Raw genomic sequence first — 20,603 nt, forward strand, 5'->3', positions numbered from 1 at the left:
AGATGAGTTGGGTCATATTCCTCTAAAACTATAAGGTCACAATGACTTGATGGTAATTAATGACCACGCAAATTAGCTGTATAAACTATGACTATTTATGATCCTACCTGTCACTCAAGAATACTGGAAGAGGGTTACAGCAGACAAATTCAAAAGGTCTGATACAGAGAGACCTTAATTACCTGCAGAATCGTATTAAAAATAAAGATATTTTAATATTATTTAAACAACAAAAACACTGGTTTTAATAAATAAAAAAGAAGCATACAAATAACCAATCCCCTTAAAACTATGATGGTGTAAACACTTAAGATTAGGGAGTTGATGACCTATCAACTTCATTTAAAGTTAAATATTTCAGTTGATCAGCGTAATGTTTGTGGGTGGCTCTAAATTAAATAATGCTTTGAAAATTAGTATGTGCTTTCATGTATATTACTTGTGTGTGAGAGAGTGCCTCATTAGTCAAGAGGAAAAAGATCATTATTTTCACACCAGGGTGGCCACTGATGTTAATAGTTTTATGGCCATGAAATAACTAATTGGTTATGTTATTGCAGTGTTAAGATGAATGATGTAAAAGATGTTGTCCTTGTGCTGCATGAAGGATGAGCAGTTATTGTTTAAAGGGGTCCATGTAATGAATATACCGTGGCAATGGTGACAAGATCCATTATAGTCATGAAGATGAAAGCTACTGTATAATAACGAATAAAAAACATCCCTAAAAATATGGTTTAATTACTTTCCATGTAGTGTGTCGATATGCACACACACAGGGGAGTTGACTCCCTCATGGACTAGCATAGCGACTTGAAGTTTGATGGGGACATTTCTAAATCTGTTCTGTTAAATTTGATTTGAAACCCTGATTATAATGTTCACCCTAATTTTAACTGTGCTGCAGTGACAAAGCACTCCCTTTTTCTCGATTTAGGAGTCGCCCTGAATGGGGATTCAAGATGGTGGGTGACAAAACACTCAGCGAGCAGCATCTTGAACTCATCCTGAAGGTTTATATTGATAGTCTGCTCACTTATTATACATGGCCTGAATTGCCGTGTCAAACCATGGAAGAGAAACTGCAGGTTACTAAGCTGAAGTCGTTAGGTCCACAAGATTACACAACAGAAGCCTCAAAGACAAACAGACAATATGTCAGTAGAGATGTCTTCTGCCGTCATCACAGACGGCCACAAAGCTCAGTGTGGGACTGAAATCCCTCTCTCAGTCATGCTCCTGCTCAGCTCAATGGAAATATGCAAAAACATACAAGCAGGCACTCAGTTAGAGCTACAATGTTCTCGCACACCAACCACCTCTACTCATATAAGAGTATAACACTGAGTTTTAAAGGTTTTTCCTGAGGTTTGGGAGTTGTGCAGTGCATTACTTCATCATCTAAATTTGTTGTCCATAGTTAGCTAATTGGTCTGACACATCTAATGGTGCTGGTCATAGTGGATATTTTCCAGACTAAAACTAGAACTTTGGGGCAGCAACATCAACAGGTTTACACAACGTTGACAACTTCATTTATACACCTTTATACGCCTAATTACACAGCCAGCAGACACGAGGCAATTAGCATTCATTTGGAGTTGTGTTTCTGGCTGTCCAATGCATTGAAATACAATATTCACTCTTCTTGTAGCTCTGGTTTGGTCTTTACCAACTCTTAAGGGGAAGTCTGGCTCTTTAGCTGCTAAATGTTTCACACTTTTCACCAGATAGTTGCTAATGTTGTCTGCTGTTTCGATGCTGAGCAGGTTCCATACAGGCAGTTTATCAAAGCTTATTTGCTGAGAACAGCTGCCTCCTGCTGTTGGAAATAGGGTTGATGAAAGCGATGAGACTGAACTAAAACATTAAAGCTGCGGGCAGCAAAATCAAAACAACGAGCTGAAAGACGCTATAAAGCCCGCAGAGCTGAGGGCAACTGCAAAGTTGGGTTTGTCACTACGAGCGGCTTCTCTCACATTACACGTAGTGATTTGATCCATTGTTAATATAGAAATATTGATCAGATCAGCTTTTAATCTAGCTAGATGTAGCCAGATTGCAGAGCTAGAAATGTGCAAAACACAAGGGGCTCCTGAAATTGCCAAAATATGCTTTGATAAATAAAGAAACGAGAGGGACCAGTTCAAATGATCTGCCGTGGTATATCACATCCTTCTGCTTGTGTGCCTGTTAAAAAAAAGAAAAGGAAAAAGCACCAAACCTGTTTCCCTTGGTATCCAAGTCTAAATAATAAAAAAGAGCAACTGATCTGAGTTAACAATGAGATTTCCGGGCATACACCATTTGTTTGAGCTAAACTCCTGTTAGACTGTTAGTTCATGCTGAACTCTTTACATCAACTACATTTTGTGTTTTTGCCCGCCATGTTTTTAGTCACTATATTTGACACCAGACCATATAAAACGTGCTACTACCTGCAATGAATAAAGACCGGTAGCTCTTTATAGCTCATTTCAGCATGGCACTAACATTGCAAGACGTAGAGATTCAATTCTCTCCGGAGCCATCCATGCTGAAATTGTATGAACTCATGGTACCTTAAGTCACTCTGGATGAAAGCAACCACCAAATTGTACCTTTGCCAGCTAATTCAGTATTCTAGCAAGTAGAGAGATTTTTTTTTTCATCCCAAGGTAATGTGCTATTGCTGCTCGCTTTCTCACCATCCTGAGCTGCACAGAGGAGGCAAGCAACAACAACAGCTACTGTAAATGTCTGCGCATGGAAACATTTTTTATCAGACTATTAATTTAAAATAGTGATTAAAGCTAGTGTCCTCGCCTGGAGTATTCTCAAATAAATGGCCTTACCCCAGACAGAATCACAATCATTCAGCAGTAAAAACCAAATTTAGATGTGAAAAACTAGAAACATAGTAATACAGATCTGTCCTCTCATAAGTTTACCTAATGCCCACACATTGATTCAATTCCAAAGTACATTGAAGTTTAAAATGTACCTTTCCATTAAATCATTTAAAAGCTGTTGTATTACTTTGATCAGATGAAAGGATTACAGGATTTGCCACCAGACCTGTCAACTCACTTCTGTCCAACCACAGGCTTGCACATTGCATGACCTCACACACACACACACACACACGTAAATCCTTTTGATCGGTTAAAACAATTATTTAAATGCACTGTTCTGTGACCATTAAGTTCCCAGAATCTGTTCTCTTGTTTCTCATTAGGGAAATAGCATAGATGCATTGCATAGCTCCATATTTTATCCTGATAAAATGGAATGATGTTGTTTATTTCATCTTACATTAGCTAAACATAAATCAGTCCTGGTAAAAAAAAAAAAAAAGTAGGGCAGACCTCAACTAAGACTATACAGCACTTTATTTTTCATTTTGTGCATTATGAAACACCAAGGATAACTCACACTGACTGGATACGCTAAATAACTGTGATTGCATTGCTTTTTAATGTGATTTCAGCTGTAGGCATAGCTCCTACATGCCTGTAAAGATATAGTTAGAAATGAAGCTAATGTCACTCACTGAAGGACAGACAGTGAGACAACTTAAGCCACTTGAATAAGCTGCTAATGCATAATGACAGGGTACCAAGAATGACTGTGGCCTACAGTAAGTGAAATTATGTCACACCTATTTTCTCACGTGAATCATAATCATCAACTAGCTTGGTTATGTAATTTATTTTATTCACTGAACACAATAACATCACAACAGATTTGAGCTGCACTGCCATATTAAAGAAGGAATGTAGTGCAGTGTAGTTTCAGGTTGATGACTGAGAAATAATTTACAAATTGAGGAACCCCTCCTGAATCTCCTACCACAGCTAATAGTTTGAACCTGATCTTACAGTGAAATGTGTGTAAAGCTGAACTGAAAATATCTCAAGGTTTCTAGTGTTTATTACAGTAACTCTTATCAGCTATCTGTGCTGATCCAGAAAGTTTAATCCTGCTACAGGGTGTCTGATTAGAACTGATACAGCCAGTGTTTTTTAGTTGAGGGGTTGAGGGGATCTCAGGCTGCTTCTAGTGACTTTACATGTGTCTTTAATGTAAAAACATTTTTACCCCCTGACTGGGTCTGTCTTACACAAATTGATTTTTAATCAGTGGCAATGGGATTGCCTGGTGAAATATCCTGCCAGTAGAATGTGAAACGTGATGACTTTGGCAACCCCTTGAATACATTAGAGGTGATGTTTTATGTTATCTGTCACAACGATGACTCGCCACCTGCTATCACACCCCTTGGAGGAGGAGGAGGAGGTGTGAAACGTCATAATGCAAACTGAATATTGGGACTGGATTGAGATTTTTCACAGAAGCCTACAGCTTACATTTTAGCCAGATAGTACTCTCTTAGCTTACTTACTGGACCAGTGTCTGTTTTTTTTTTTTTTGCAGGCAAGTATTTTAGATATACTGTAGTTAAGTTTACCCAGTGCTAACAAGAGATTCTTGCCCAGTCCGCTGGAACAATTTGTGGCTGTTACTGCAGTCCTAATGACAATATTACCTTTTTTGACGCTAGTGAAGCAGTCTTTCTTCCAGATGTTATCAGAAGTTGATATGGTGACCTTGTTAGCAAACAGTTGCATATTTGCTCTCTGACGCATATCAGTCCAATATTTACTCCCCTTTTAGCTCTGTTTTGGTCTCCACCAACTCCTGACGGAAATGTCTCTATGTCGACTGTGTTCACCAGCTAGTTGCTTACTTTGTTTGTCTTCGGTCTGGTGGTGAGCAGGTAGCATACAGTTGGTTTATTTATTATTTAGTTGGAGTTTTTTATATGAAAACAGTTGACTGCAGTGTGTGGAAATTAGGTTGATGAACCAAAATGGTACACTTGTGAGCTGTAAAACCAAAACAATTAGCTGAAAGATGCTGAAAGGCTGCGTAGAGCTGAGAGGAACTGCAGAGTTGGTTAATAATTCCCTGTGGGTCTGTCACTGCGAGCGACTACTTTAACGTCACACATAGCCCTTTGGTGCAATGTTACTATAAAAATATTGGTAAGTGCAGCTTTAGTATAACATTTTGGCTACAGTGACTCTGAAAGACCGATCGCCTTCTGGTGTTCAACAATATAAAAGAGAGGTGTCAATAATTTGGCTACACTGACTACTGCAGGACTGTTGTAAGTATCACAGCAGCTGTGCAGGACATGTGGCAAGGACATTGTTGGACTGTTCAGCATCTGAACACTATGTATTTGTTTCTGTATGAAATATATGAAAAAGCAAATCAATTAAAAGGGAAATTTTGGTTTCGTTGAGACTCATTCAGTCTTTATGCCTTCAAGTCAGTACTACAAGTGATATCCCCAAGGATAATTCAACGTAACACGCTGAAAGCAACAATAGAGTGAAGAAGTGGGCAGGGTTATACTCGGTGGCTGAACAACTGAACTGAGAGAAATTTGATGAATGAATTTGACTTAATGGTACAGGACTCTGCATTTAACAATTTAGATGAATAAATCAATTAGTCCCAAAGACTACAGTAGTAGAAATATCTTGTTCCCTGTGCTGCTAATGGCACCGATAGTTTGGTATTTGTAGAGGATACGTTAGGTGATATTATATTAATCCAGTTTTGGAAATTGGATCATCTTTGAATATACATGAACAGTTATTCTTGCTCACCTTTATACAGACAGGTGTATATGAGAATACATGATGAGTCAAGGTAACAAAAATCATCTCCTCAACACATATGGAAAAGTACAGTGAATTTAGTGAATTCAATAAGTAGCTTGTGTTTGACATTTCAATAGCAACACTATAATTCGTAAATGATTTGTATGGATGTCTCCATGTGAATGACATATATACGATACCTGATGTATTCTGAGTATTCAGTAGCTCTCCTCATGTTCCCATATATGAATTAAAGTGCTTTGAGAGACACTGTATAGGAAGATGAATTTTCATTTTGAATGAGCTCTCCCTTTCAGGCATGTCTGTCATCATATGAGCACAAACCACGCGACCTCAGTGTATCTCTGAAAGTGTCATTCTGTCTCGAAGCCTCCTGCAGCTTCACTCAGACAAAAGCAGATTAATAGTATACTGCTGTCTCTGAGTCCAAAGACAGATATTGGGATCAAGAGATTAGAGGGATTTTCCCAGAGGATTTTTGCCTTGTTTAAATACAACTGCTCCTGACTGTCAAAGGGTGTTTGTGAAATTCTTTGACACCAAACTCCTCCTTTAACGGGATTCGTCCCACAGCACAAATAAACACATCCAAATATCCAAGCCACGCTCACACGCTCGTATTAAACTGGGCTATACTGTATCTGTCTTATTGAAGCATGCTAAACTGGCATATGGAGTTGAAAGTATATCATGAGATGCATAATTCTGTTATCTTTTAACCACTGCCGGGAAATGATGTCATGTATGCATGACATCTGGCAGAAATTTTGGCTTTAAACAATGTTTTCTTCTTTGTTTGTTTATCATAGGTGACGTCCTTATTCATGCCTACGTTTTGTGTGGAAGAATATCTCACTTTGCGAAATTGCTTGTTTTCTATGCAATCTGAGCAGTTTGATCTTCCCTACACAGATACAGAATAAAGCAGTTTTGAGGCGAAATTTTGCCTCTTTAGATTCCAGACTGTAGATGATATTTTCACTTTGAACATAAGTTGCCTTTGATGCTGCTGGTTGGGTGTCATCCTTCATGAGAGTCGTCTGAAAAACTGAAAACAAGCCGAAAGTGCACTGCCACAATTCGAAAGCTGCCGTGCTAATGATAGAGCGAAGACAAATCACTTTTCAGGATCATTTTTTGTGACTTTGAAGCCCTTTGTGACTGTAACAGTACAAATAAACCTAACTGTAGCGTAGTATAGGTTATGTGTCACACGAGTAGGAGAGTGCGCTCCCACTTGCAATGTCTTCATATGTACCCTTAATATACAGTTGTTTGTGAAGTCAATAATAAGATGATTAAAACAGTATAATGGAAAGGGATGTAACTTAATGTTAACAGTACTTAGAGCTTAGCTGTATTCAATGCTCAGTGTGCTTTATTAATACTTTTTTTAACTTCAGATATCAACAGTGGGAGCCACAACTACAGTTTCCGTAAGCAACTGCTGAGCATATTTAGCTAGAAAAGGTGCTTGGTGAACATTGGCACTCATTGCTTCAACATGAGGCTTTGCTTTCTATTACAATACATTACAAATAAGCTGAGCCCATACTTTGATTTCTTAGTTCCCCTGCCAGGCCTAATACTCAAGTGTTTAAAAGCTACTGCATTGCAAAAAAAGATTTACTCCACATCTGTAATACTATCCTAGATATAGTCAATCCTGGGATTAAGGTTATTAGAACTACTGTATAAGCTGCTCTGATTATCCTGTTGGATCATTCCAACCCACAAGATGTAAAAGAATGGCGAGGTCTTCAGCACATCTGCTCCCACAATCCTCTCTGTCTGCTTGGGCTTTCTCTTTGAAACTATCTGGACTGGACTATATTGTTCACACATCGTCTGTCCCAAGAACCAAGGAGTAGCTACAGAATAATATTAATTAAATCACTAATACTAACACTGTTTGAATATATTTAAATAGTAAAATTATAAATGATACTTTTTATCAGGTGTCTATGTTTGCACCATTATCCTATTCTTATAAGAAAGAAGAAAATGTAGAAAAAAAGACTCCAATTTCTATCATAGTTTTGTTGATTTGCAGTAGTTTGACTTTTTGGGAAATACTCTTATTCACTTTCTAGTGGAGAGTAAGATGCGAAGATTGTTACGGTTCTCATATCTGTGTGTTACATAAAAGGCTACAGCCAGTCTATTTGTTTATTAAGTCTGTGATCAGTATTCAGTTTGAGACTTAAAGTGACGTTGTTCTGCACGAATGTGAAACTCTACTAGAGTTATTAAACACTCCCATTTTGAGGAATCCAGAGTCAGTGGGGTGATCTCACAAAAATGTGATACGGAGCGTGTATTGTTCTGAAAGCATACATGTGACACTGTTGACCGACTCAGCTGGCGAGAGTAGAAATTGTACAGTATAGCCACAGCTGTGGGAGCTATCAATTTCCATCAGAGTGGCTGGTGATTCGGCCCGCTTCCTCTCTCTCCACTCTTACTGTTGCTTGAGGAGGATAATGAGGGAGATGGTGAGCTGTGTAATGCCACTAACACTCCTTGGGTAGATAGATGCATTAGGTTTGGGCTGTGGTACTAAGAGATGCACCCTCACTTATACTCATTACTCTTCATTTGTTCCAAATTGTAATTTAACAACAAATTGATCCTCTGGTAGCTCTGACCTTTACTGCAAGGCCTTTACATTTTCCCTTAAAACGCCTATGCGACAAGGGGATTTTAGAGCAGCCATCCTGCTACTATTTTTCAAATCTACAACTGTCTAATTGGCTGGTGATGCTTTCTGTTCTTTTTTGTTATTGCATGTATGGTGATGACATTAGTGCCCCCTGATTAATAACACTGCAGAAAAAAGGAAAAATTAAACAGGTGCTTATTTTAGCAGACACATTTTAGAGAGATTTCATAGAGTTGTATGTGTTATTGTTCAAGGAGACCTTGCAGCGAATGCACTTTTCTTTTGCAGGTTTTGAGATTAATCAAACGCCATAAATAACCCTGATGACATCATCAAGCTTCGACTTGAGACTTACAATTGTTAACAAAAAGTAGACGTGGGGGTTTGAAAGAAGTGGGCGTTTATGTGTGGCATTATGAGAATATTAGGATGTCAGGTCTATGCAGTATCTGAGGAGGTACTCAAGACACAGAGGAAGATTACAATTCTGTCTGTCAATGAAATGATGTTCAGGAGCTTGTCTTTATCATTTGTCAATCATGAATTACAAATGAAAGCTTGAGTGTTTTGCTGCATTATGAGGAAGCTGAACTTAACCACGTTTCCCTCTTTTCTTAGATTGAACAGCCGACAAACACGTGTCACATTGCAACGTGTCTCTTAAACATTTTCAAGCACTTATTTCTTACTGCCATGTGCAGCTGTCAACCCGCAAATTGCTCTGCAGCACCTTTAAAGGGTGTCCAAATATACTCATAGAGTTTTTTGCTATGAGAGTTTCAGCTTTTGCACAATGAAACTGTGGTGGCTGACCTACTTTTTCAAAGCAATGCTGGTATGATAAACTACTTCAGTTTGAGGCTATTTATGATGGAATTGAACTGCTTTCATTGGTGTCAGTTGATTAATAATTCATAATATTGAACAGTATTTAACATATTACTTATTTCCATTTAATTACACTGATAATACATTTTACATATTATGCAACACGTCCTTTTTTTAAGTGACTCTCTCACCTCCTAACTGACCAGTCTACCAAATAAGCAGTGAGCAGTAATACTGTGAGAGAGAAAAATGAAGAGATGTTCCCTGAATAATGACTATATGAAATGGTCCATTACGGATGCAGAACATGGACACACATAAAGTTTTTGGTGTCAAACTTCTTTTTAAAAGTTTAAGGTAAAGTCTGAGTTTCATTTTTTAAATACATAACTTTCTAGGAGAGATTGGGGCCATTTGTTTAAGAGCTGCTCCATTACACACACAATTAAGCTCTCTTAGAACAGGCTGCAGAAAATTTTTTTTAACTGGAAGCAATTATTGAAAGGCAGCCGTGATTGCACATAATCTTTGAGTAAAGAATTTCGGGGGAAAAAAAACAGGCATAGATATTTTCCTGGTGTGGGTCATGTTAACGAGCAGCAGCCTGAACACAAGCTGGGTGGGGGGTTGTTACCAATTGTTGCAGTTGAATCTTTACTCAACCTTGACAATATATACATTGTACAAAGCTTTATGATTCTATCTGTGAAAACTCTTTCAGGATCACAATATCACTGCAACAACGGTTGCTTATTTTCTAATAGGAGTGCATACAAATAGAAGAAAAAGAAAACATGGTGAGAACCAACCACATTTTTTTGTGCTTTTGTAAATTTTGTTCAGTATCGTTTACATTAATTTAGACTTTTTGATAGTAGTTTCCTTTCAGAAGAGACCAGAATGACACAATTATTCAAAAGGGTTGAAGGCCAGTAACCAGTGTTCGAATTACACTGTGGCTTTTGTAACCATTTAATTTTGGGTGTGTTACCTTTGTCTTGCTAAGAGGCTTAAAAAAAATACCTCTCGAATTCTGAATTTATACTGCAAATCCATCTGAAACAATGCAATAATAGAGACAGAAACAATTCCAACAAACCTAAAGCACTGCAACATGATGACACAAAGAGTGGATGACAAAAGGTTGATTCAGGCAGACAGGATGTTCTCAAATCGTCAAATGGGAGAGAAAAAATGAATTATATCTATTGCTGGATGTTGTGTCTAGTGAATGTGACACATGTTCCTTTATGTGAAAAGTAGCGTCACCCAGAACCCTCCCTGCTCTTGCCATGTCTCTTCAGCCAACTGCATTCAGGCACACTGCAGGACAGACGTGTGTGTCTTAATGACATTTTGTCGAGCTGGCTGAAGGTAGCCAGCGCGGTGTATTATAGTGGATTGAGCGGATTGACTACGGACTGTCACTTTGGCGTTAATCAGTTGTCACAGTTTTGAGCTCACAGTCAGAGCGTCAAGGTTGTGTAGAGGTGTCAGAATCATGTCTGCAGGAGGCAAATAGAGAAGAAAATCGATTTAAAGATTTATTTCCCATCCTTGTTTTGTTTGGTTTTTTTCTGCTGTCACACGACAGATGTTCCATTTAGTGAGGCATCAATTTGAATAGTAATGTAATTATTTTCCATGAGCCAAACACCGTGTGCATGATCAACAGCACAAGACCATCAGAGATGCAGATCGTCTGATAGACAGTTGAGTGCATTTTGGTGTAGTGTTACCAGCACAATAGCACTGGGATCACTTTGTCAAGGGGATTAAATGGATTTACGTCTCTGGATTAGGATGTAACCAGCTGGGTACATTTGTGAAAGAAAGTGTGTGTGTGTGTGTGTGTGTGTGTGTGTGTGTGATAGGGGGCTTGTTTTAATGGTCCCTGTCAGGTGATACTGCTGTTAGAGGAAAGCCTCTTTTCTTCAGAATACTACCAAGTGAAACCTCGTTTAGTGTGGCCACTGAAGATTGCCAAATAATTACTTATAATACTGGACACAGTTTGCATACATGGTTGTAGTATAATCCTAAATCAAATTCTCTGAGCACCTATATTCTGTTTTCTTATATATCACAATTAGAAACTTCCAGTTCATATTTATGTTTCTTTCTCCCGTTTTGATTTAAATTGTGTGTAGATCTCGATTAGTGTGAAGAAACTGTGCTCAGATCAGATTTAATAATATTATTAATAATAGGACTACAAATAACAGGTTAAATAAATCATTATTCCTCTAGATGTGAATTTAGTTTTGATCACCAATAATTAGAGGAAGGGAATTACTAAAGTATGGTGTTACTTGCACAATAACCTTATACACAATCTAAAGGAAAGTATCAAAATAGTGCACTTGAACAGGCCACTCGTTGAATTAAAATGCAGTGGGAGGAATTATTAGTCTTTGTGGCAAAAGTCAACGTCAATCTTTGGGGTCTTGACACGGTCTTGATTCTTTTACTTTTCTCTTCTCATGTGGTCACTTTGCAACTGCCAGCTTCATGCTTGTCTTGTCAGAATGCCTTTTCAGCAGTGTGCTTTTCATCATCAAGCTAACTTTTTGTGAACAAAGTGCAGTCTTTAGTTTCTTTCCCAATAGAATCTCATTTAGCGACTGCAGATGTCGAAACTGTTGAAATTAGGAAGCACGATCCTCATGATGCATAAAGCTGCACACAGGTCAATTTTATTATAGCAGCAACTTATTTTAATTCAGTTTACATGAGCTTGTGTGCAGATTTTATGTTTGAAAATAAATGTAAATTCATTTTCTATTTTACTTAAAAAGATATATACATATCCTCCGGTCCTCAAGGTATTGGATAAATGAGGCACTATTTTAATTGCTAATACTACTTCACATTATGTAACAACGATTACAAAATATTTGTAAAACAAATTTTACCCAAAATTGAACAGAATTGGTCATGTGAAGTGAAGCAGTGAACTGTTTTATTGCCTTGTATTTTGTTCACAAAATGATGAGTTGGGTTGTTTTTTCGTGCATGGTGTCTGATTTGGAAGGGGAACCAGTGGTGATGGTAAGTTTTGGGTCAAACAATCGCTTGAATCTGGGCAAGAAACCATTTTAAAGAGGTAGGAGTTCATTTGTAGAGGAAATTGGGCTTCTGTGCCCAACTGGCTGCATGGTTACAGTAACTGGATTGAATACAGGACCATTTTTTTGTTGTACAAATATTGATTAGACGTTGCATGCTACTGTCTTCGTGATGTCAGTTCATGATTGTTTTATTGGAAAATAAAAATACCATTTTGTGTATTTATGCTATTATGATTTTAAATATTAAAAATGGAATCAGTCTCCAGGCAAAAAAAGCACTTAATGATGAATAGAACTGTTGACTGACTATTTTTTGTTCTTTTTATAGGCAGTCGGGCCCTTACACACTCTTATTTCATTGGTTTTGCATGTTTCCAGTCACATCAGTTTATTTTCCCACTGGTAGCATGATGTTTACCTCACCTGTTTGCTATTATTTCACCAACATTTAATTCTTCTCTCGGTCCCCTTTATTAGAGTGTCAAATTTTACATTCCTCACCTCCACAAACATCACTTTGATTGCCAAAATTAATGTCAAGACAATTTCATTTGGGAGGCAATGTCCTTTTTGCATTGCCAATATGCGCTCACTGGTCTTTGCTTTCAGTACTGCGACCAAATCACCTGAGTAGGGTTCCAGTCACGAGACCCCACTGCCCGATCTGAAACCCTAGAGGCATTGCTATACCGCAGCCAACTCTATTTATTGAGGTTATTTTCTCTTGCAGTGCATTTCATCACATGCGGTGTAGAGCAGCTTTTCAAAAAACACTGCAAACAGATTCCATTGAGTCTGTTGAATTAAATAGTTGTTGATGCCAAGAGTTACAGTCCATCATGTTTAAAAGAAGCAAATCTTATTTATTTCACTTACGCAACAGGATGAACCGACCTCAAGCCTCAAGATGTGCTTTTTATCCCCTTACCATCTCATGCCTCATGATCAATACTGGTTTTTCAATCTTTTAACAGTGATGCCAGTTTTTTATCTGCCGCCAACAATTTCATTCTTCAAGGTTATATCAAATATTCAGAAGGGTTCATTCAGTTGCAACTCTGTCCTGTATTCCAGGTCAGTGTACGAGCAAAACAACTAAACACACAACAAAATGAAGGCCTATGCATAAATCAGCATTTCCTCTGCAGGGGTTACAATAGGTCTCTTGCATGTGATGTTTAATGCCTTGCATGGTTACAACATGCAATGGCCAGTACTAGTCTGCATGCTGCTTAATGAATGTCTTCCTCTCTTTCTCTTTGCCTGTCTGTGCTTTCAGAAGACAACTATACTGAAGGTGGGTATTTTCATCCTTGGTTTCCATTCTTGCTAAATCTTTGTATGTCTACACTTTGTCATGGCTAAGGCTCCTCAAATGAATGTCTGCAAATGTTTTACACTGGGTATTGATGTTGCTGGAGTGGTAAGTCTGAATAATAAGGTTTTCATTGTTTGTCTGTTATTATATTGGGCATTTAGTTACTTTTCCAAAAATGCTGTAGCTGTCACAAAAATAACTGATTAAAGGTTTCTCTGGTTTTTAAAGTGAGTAAAATATTGTATTGAAATTAGTGGAAAAATTTGATTTTGTCACATTCACGTATAATATGTGAAGACATTGCACACCTCGCTGTGATAATTCTTTGAGTATATGATTAAACTAATACCTCAATTCCGTGTTCTGCTCAGCAGTACTTTGAGTAGCCTCGGAGTACTGCTGGTTTTACTAGCTACCAACTGGTGATCTGTAAATACTTTCACTCATCTTTTTATCTCAGGTGTAATTCAGTGCTCAGTTTGATTGCCTCAATAAAAACAACACCAGCATAGAAACCAGGATGGGCTATTAACTCCAGGTTAACCAAATCAATCAGAAAGAAAGAATAAAATATAGTATGAAAAGATCCGAACAACTTACGTAAATTATAGGGACTACAAAACAGAATAATACTGTCTAATTCCTTAAATCAGAATTAATAAATTAACTTAAAGTGTCAATTCGCTGTGATTATTTTAATATTCCATTTAAATACTAAGTGTAGATTTTTACTTGCCACTTTATTGCTTACTTGCTTAGTTCATGGTAATTGCTAGCATAAGCTTGCGCAATGTGATAGGCTAGGTTTCTCAATCAATTTGGAAGGTATATGCAGTTATTGTTTGGATGAATATGAGAAATGACTTGTTGGTAAGTATAAAGACCTTAACCACTTCAACACAGACTTCTTCACACAATGTTATTTTCTTCTCCATTAGCAAGATTGTTCACTTTCCTTGTATAAGGATTGCATGGGGACGTAATATCTATCAATCAAAAGCAGGCTAATGACAACACTGTATGCTAGCTGACAGCTAACGTGAAGGCCCTTCCTGTAACAACGGCTTGCATTTGTCAGGCAGCTAACTCAAAAAACAAATTTCAGCACCTTCAGCCTTCAGGTGTGGTTGAAAGTGTTGGATTTAAATTGCAACATTAAAAACGTGTTACCAGAAGAACTATGGAGAAGAAATTGATCCACAAACAAAGCCAGTTAGTACTATGTCTAGAGCCTATTGTTCATGGTTAGTATATATTGTTGACTGTGTGAATCAAACAAATGTAATACTATTAAACTGTTAATTTGAGCAATTACTCATTGCTGCTCAAAATGTCACGGTGACCAGACCGTGTCCAATCACCTTCGATTTTCTTTCTATATGACACACGCATGACTCAAATGTTATGTGGACGAGGTGAAACAGTCTTCAGCTGTATTTGTGTGCAGGGATTGCTCTTCCATTGGTAGGTGGGATGATAGTCTGTGTGCTTCTCACCTTAGAGGAGGACAAAAAAAAAAAAGGTCAACCTGAATTTTGATTTCTGAATGATGACTAGTAAGTGGCTGATGATGCATTGCAACCTGCTTTGGTTGACTAAATGCTCATCACGCTAACCCTGTCTGTGCACCCTCCTCTTTCTCTCCGTCCCACTCTTCCCTATCCCAACACTCCTCAAGTCAACACAGACATCTACTCTGAAAGAGATGCCTGCGTGTCAGTGTCACACAGCTTCCCATGATCCCTTTGTTCTCTGCTGACTGTGCTCTTGTTTTCCTTTAAGGTCTGGCACACCTGATGATGGGCGACCAAGGTATGAGCTCTGTTCCTTTCTCACGTCATTCCTCCGTTGTCCCCCCTGCTCCCATTGTGCTCAGAAATGTGTGCGCCTCTAGCTCTTGTGCGATGCTCAGGCTTGAAGCTTCAGATATGGGCTGTCATTTCACTTATTTTGAATGACCTAGTTGATTTTCATTCTCCCAGTGACTTTTTTTTTTTCGTATGACCCCTTTTTCAAACTCATTTGGCTTTCTGCTTCCCACTCTGATGGGTAGCCGTGTGTCATTCCTCTCCATATTTTCTTTTTAATTATTCACATCAACTGTACGTTCTGATGTTTTATGATGATGTGGTTCAAATAAGGGGACATTTGCATTAACATTATTAGGATATAATGCACGGTGGTGGAAAATAGCTTACTGAATTTTTAAGCTAATCCTCATCTGCCCTTGCCTCTTTAATGCATGTTGTTTGTTGAGCGTCTGTCCATTCTATCTTCATCTCTCCATTTGTGTGGCTACTGCATATCCTTATCATGCAGGAGAGCAGGGATGCAAAGTATTGCTCTTCTCTTTCCACTTTCCTTTATTCCAGTCCCCTTTGCTGTCACACATTTCCTCTCTTATATTTGTAGCCATCAAGCCTCTTTCTCCTGTCGTCTGTTCTTTTTCCAACTTGACCGTGACACTTATCGGTGTCTCCTCTCCTTTTGTTCTCCCTTTTTGTCTGGAATCTGCTTTCTTCATGGAACATTTCATCAAATCTCATAGGTAAAAGTAAAGGTACTACCCTTTTAATTCTCCGAATTAATAGTTAAACGATGACAGCAGTGTTTGTAGCATTATATACTCGTGCTAAATTTGGTATATAAAGCCATTGGCATTTTTTTAATTGCTTTCTCAACTATTAATGAAAGATTTTATCAAGGTAGGTGCTGCTTTTGCTTTGCATTCACACGTTTACAGCTGTGTCACCACCTTCTTTTCTGCTGAATGCATGGGAATCATAAACGAGACTCACATGGGCATATGAACACAATAGTTGCTGTCCTATTTCCAGTACACCACCACCACCCAGGGGTAACTACGCTCTTTTTGTTCAAATAATGGGGGTTTTGGGGTTGCGGGTGAGGCTTGATCATAGTGGTGTGGGCCTCCAGTCCTGGCTGTGATCCTCACATCTTCTCCCTGTGGGGTAAGTGGACTTCTGATCTTTGCCGTTTGACTCTCCTCCTCAGGGCAGAGAGGGGAAGCTTGGCTTCTAAGGTCCCTACTGAGCATTCAAGGTAAAACTTTGATTCTTTCAAGTTTACTCAAGTAAAGCCAAATTTAGCAAGTCATCATTAGCTTACTGAAGTGTGTGAAGCTTGAACGTCATGTGTGGTTTACTAAATAGAGGATGACATTATAATAATACTGTATAACTTTAAATGTGAAAAGTAATGATTAACACTATGACGGTCAAGCGTTGCAACTTTTTCCTTGATTTTGCTTGCTCTTGTTGTTGCTTTGACATTTACTATGTTATTAGTTCTAGTTTCAGTAATTCTTATAAGCAGTTTGGCACCATTTCTAGTTCTTTACACCAAATAGATAATATTGTGTTATGTAAATGCTATCTCTTATCATATACTTGTGAAGCATCATCTGAACAGGTAAGTCTTCAAAGTGCCCTGGGGATGTACAGTGTGAGGCTTTACTTTATGCTGTGTGAACAGAAAATGTAGCTATTGTAATGTCAGATATTCTGCTGCTAGAAGTCGAAGCTGCAGTGAAATATACATGAATTCACACACGCACACGCACGCGAATGAAACCATTCCCCATTATAAAATGTAGAGATTGTTTTGCAATCTCCTAAGGTAAGTGTCATTTCCATAGTCCTACTGGTTCTGCAAATGGATGCACGTTGGCTTTTTATTACAAATGTATATGACAGCTGTCAAGTTTTGCCAAATCGTTGGACTTGTTGGCATTGACGTAATTTTGTTAGAAATTATCTTGGCATTTGGTATTCTTTAAACACAAATACCAACTATTAAACACTTTTGGACCCCTAATACACACTTGATGCTGACTGGTGTCTTCAGTGTACTTCATCTGAAACCCACAGGTTTTTTACTACACTATACCAAACACCCGGCTCAGATGTGGCAGAAGGAAAGCCACAGGGAGAGATTGCGAGAATGCTGATGAGGCACAAATCTGAGCACACTGCTTCTAATTTGGGCCATGGTTAGTTGTCCCCTGTGTCGTACAGTGTGAAACCTAGTCAGCCCAGTGATGTACTGTACTGTGTGGTCACAAACACATATCCCCACTTGAGCATTAAATCTAGGAGTGAGGACATTGCCTGTGTTCATTGTCTGCTTTAAGCTTGAGAGAATATTGTGTATTATGTTGGCCCCCCCTGAGGTCCTCCTGTGTCATGCTAACCACTTGTATGGTTTATCCACTGTTTCGTGGCTGGTCCCTTGAGGATTGGCGAGTTTCTGTGTGCTGCTTTCAGCTGGCATACTGACACTGGATTCCTAAAACCTCCATCCAGCTCTAGAGAGCAGGGCATACAGTAGGATAAGTCATAATACCGCTGGCACACAAATCACAGGGTATTTAATTGCTGTCATCACAATAAACTGCCATGTGCAGCTTAAGAGGAACTGCAGGCTGTGCAGACAGGCTTACAGGTACAACTGGGCTATTTCTAAATTAGTATACTTTCTAATGTAATTGCTTCCACTTTCTAAAGATGGAAATTGTCCTTTTTCATTATACTGTGCACATTCCCAGGGTTTTCTGTGAGGTTGGCAAGTGGATACCGGTTTTTGTATCGTGTAGTTTTCTGCTAGATTTGCATGAACTGATGTAGAAACTGGCCATCAAATTATGAAATGTGACAATTTTACAGCCATTGTAGGAGTTAACAAGGTGTGGATATTAGTCACACTCTCACACTGTGGTTTGTGGGTTTTAACAGTAAATATTCACACAGCTGACGATGATGTATAGAAGAAATATTTGTATGTGTTTGTTATAAATCTTTGTATCTTTTCATGTTTTATGAATAAAACTCAAGCCTCATGAGACAAAAACAAAACCATAGTCACTGTTTGCTCTACACACAGTGGTATAGTGGCATTAGTGCATACAGTATGAATAATTAAATGACATGCTTAAGTCCATGCAAGATAGATACAGATCTACTGTAATGTACAGTTCTATGTGCATGACAAAACCAACATCATAAAAAGCCAAAGGAGTGCAGTAGCTAGACTTTAATGTCAGTGTCCCATCTAATCCAGGACATGTTGACTTAACCCTGATGAAAAAGCATCTTGTAAGAAGATGTGCATATGTTTGCATTCCTTATGGCATAGTGCAGAAATGGATAGTGCTTAAGCTGGGATTCAGCACAGCTCAGTGACTAAGAGCTGTAGGCGTGTGTTTAGGTCAGTTAAAGACATTGAAAAAGCCTCACTTGACATACAGTATGTGGGATTTTTAAGTACCAACCATTTGCTTCAACACAAGCTCAGCAAGATGCGCTGGAGTCCAATATTATGCAAAGTTTGGCCATCTGCATAACTGCAAAGGTCATAATAGACCACAGTTTCAAAAGCACTGGATACTTTATACACACACACTTGAAAAAAAAATAGCAACACTGACAGTCTACTATATATGCATTTTGAATATTTTGAGTTCAGTCTGCTATCCAGCTTCTTACTGTGAAACTGTTATTCTCTGTAACTTGTTTGTAAGGATTACATTCGCCATCATCAACCCTGGCTGGGAAATATTTGTACATTCAAATTCAAGTTTCACATTTTAGTGACTTTGATGACATCTTGCAGCCATCATGAAAATGTCATGGATTTCAAAACTGTCAAAGAAACGTATATGTCATAATCCTTGTTGTGCTAAAATTCCAATGCACCTTCATTTGCTTCTGACATTTTCATTTTCTGGTATGCTTTCGTGTAAGTGACCTCACAAGGGTTATGTACCAGAGCGAAGAGCAGCAGAAAAGTTAAAAAAAGCAGCAGGTGTAGATGATGCGGCAGAGCAGTGCACGTTGGTTCCACGTAGCCTCGTGTTATGGGGGGTTGGGTTGGGTTGCTCACAGGCTCCACATTTCCCTCCCTGACAGGTTTGTGATATGACAGCTAAAATTTGCTGGGTTGTCACGGTACGGCAACATACTTTCACGCACGTGACTCTACAGGTACATGTCAGATAGAAATAGCTATTAAATAACTAAGACAAGCAATGGAAAGATTTGCCACAGTATTCTCATGACAGATATTCATAGTGTCATTTTTGGTGGTGGGGTGAAAACAAACTCTATGAGGGGGTGAAATTGTTTTAAAAAGTTTGAGAACCACTGCTCTGAGAAATCTTAAAGCCTTACATGTATTTGTCGTAGGGAGATTAGATTTTAGTGTATAACAGAGATGATCTCACTCAGAGGTGCCTTGTATTTTAGGCTAATGCTAGCTGCGAGCAAAGAGTAGCCCATCTGAAGCACATGGCACCTTTTGAATGAAAACGCAACAAGTTCTTTTAAATAATGTGGAACGGCATGTCAGAGTGCAACTTGTCAAGAGTTGTCTGCCTTCTTTATCTGACAGGTAACACGATACCATGTGGTGTGCGTTGAATCAACAACAGATGTTGCCTTTGTAGCTTCACATGAAACCTGGAAGACTGTCAGTGAAATCCTTTCAGCTCCATTGACTCCCTCAGGATTACAATTTCTCAGCTTTAACCCTTGATATTAAGCATATCAGAGGTTGCAGTCAGTTATTTTTAAATAGATATTAACCTGTGAGGTAGATTTATGGTCAGAATTAAAAAGAAAAACCAAGACATCCTTTAGTGAGGGTGGCACTGAGTGCTCATTTCTGACAGTCTTGATTCATACTTCTCCTGCAGGGCATACTCAGAGATAATAACACCTTACAGTGAGTGGTCATCTGGACTCTCATTATGTAAAATGTCAGTGGAAGTGCTGTTTGAGAAGCTGACTCAGAATTTTAAACAAAAACTCAATTGGGTTTATCTCTAGGTCTTGGCATATGGGTAACATCATCACCATCTGGTCTGAAAACCGCAAACTTAACAGCCTGACTGAATCTCATATGGCATACAAATCAGTAGCCCTTTGTTTTGTTCCCAGTTAGAAAATGACTGTGGAAATATAATGTGCAAAATAAAATGCTTTTTGTTCTGAGGTTAGTTTGCTATTACGTTTGGTGGCCTAAGAAGGTAC

The 20,603-nt window shown here is 38.5% G+C and overlaps 1 protein-coding gene across 5 annotated transcripts in view; it reads left to right on the forward strand.

Annotated features, from left to right (window-relative positions):
• LOC139294223 (neurexin-1a) overlaps positions 1-20,603 on the forward strand; it is a 235,322-nt gene that overhangs the window by 3,024 nt on the left and 211,695 nt on the right. For 2 of the 5 annotated variants that reach the window (XM_070916062.1, XM_070916064.1), the window contains exons 2-5: positions 13,516-13,533; positions 15,337-15,366; positions 16,103-16,114; positions 16,570-16,617. In XM_070916062.1, coding sequence (XP_070772163.1) covers positions 13,516-13,533; positions 15,337-15,366; positions 16,103-16,114; positions 16,570-16,617 — 108 coding nt within the window. The remainder of the gene's footprint in view (positions 1-13,515; positions 13,534-15,336; positions 15,367-16,102; positions 16,115-16,569; positions 16,618-20,603) is intronic. The other 3 variants (XM_070916061.1, XM_070916063.1, XM_070916065.1) reach the window with 2 other exon arrangements.

Source organism: Enoplosus armatus, chromosome 12 (genome assembly GCF_043641665.1).
Source record: "Enoplosus armatus isolate fEnoArm2 chromosome 12, fEnoArm2.hap1, whole genome shotgun sequence".
NCBI classification, from domain to species: domain Eukaryota; kingdom Metazoa; phylum Chordata; class Actinopteri; order Centrarchiformes; family Enoplosidae; genus Enoplosus; species Enoplosus armatus.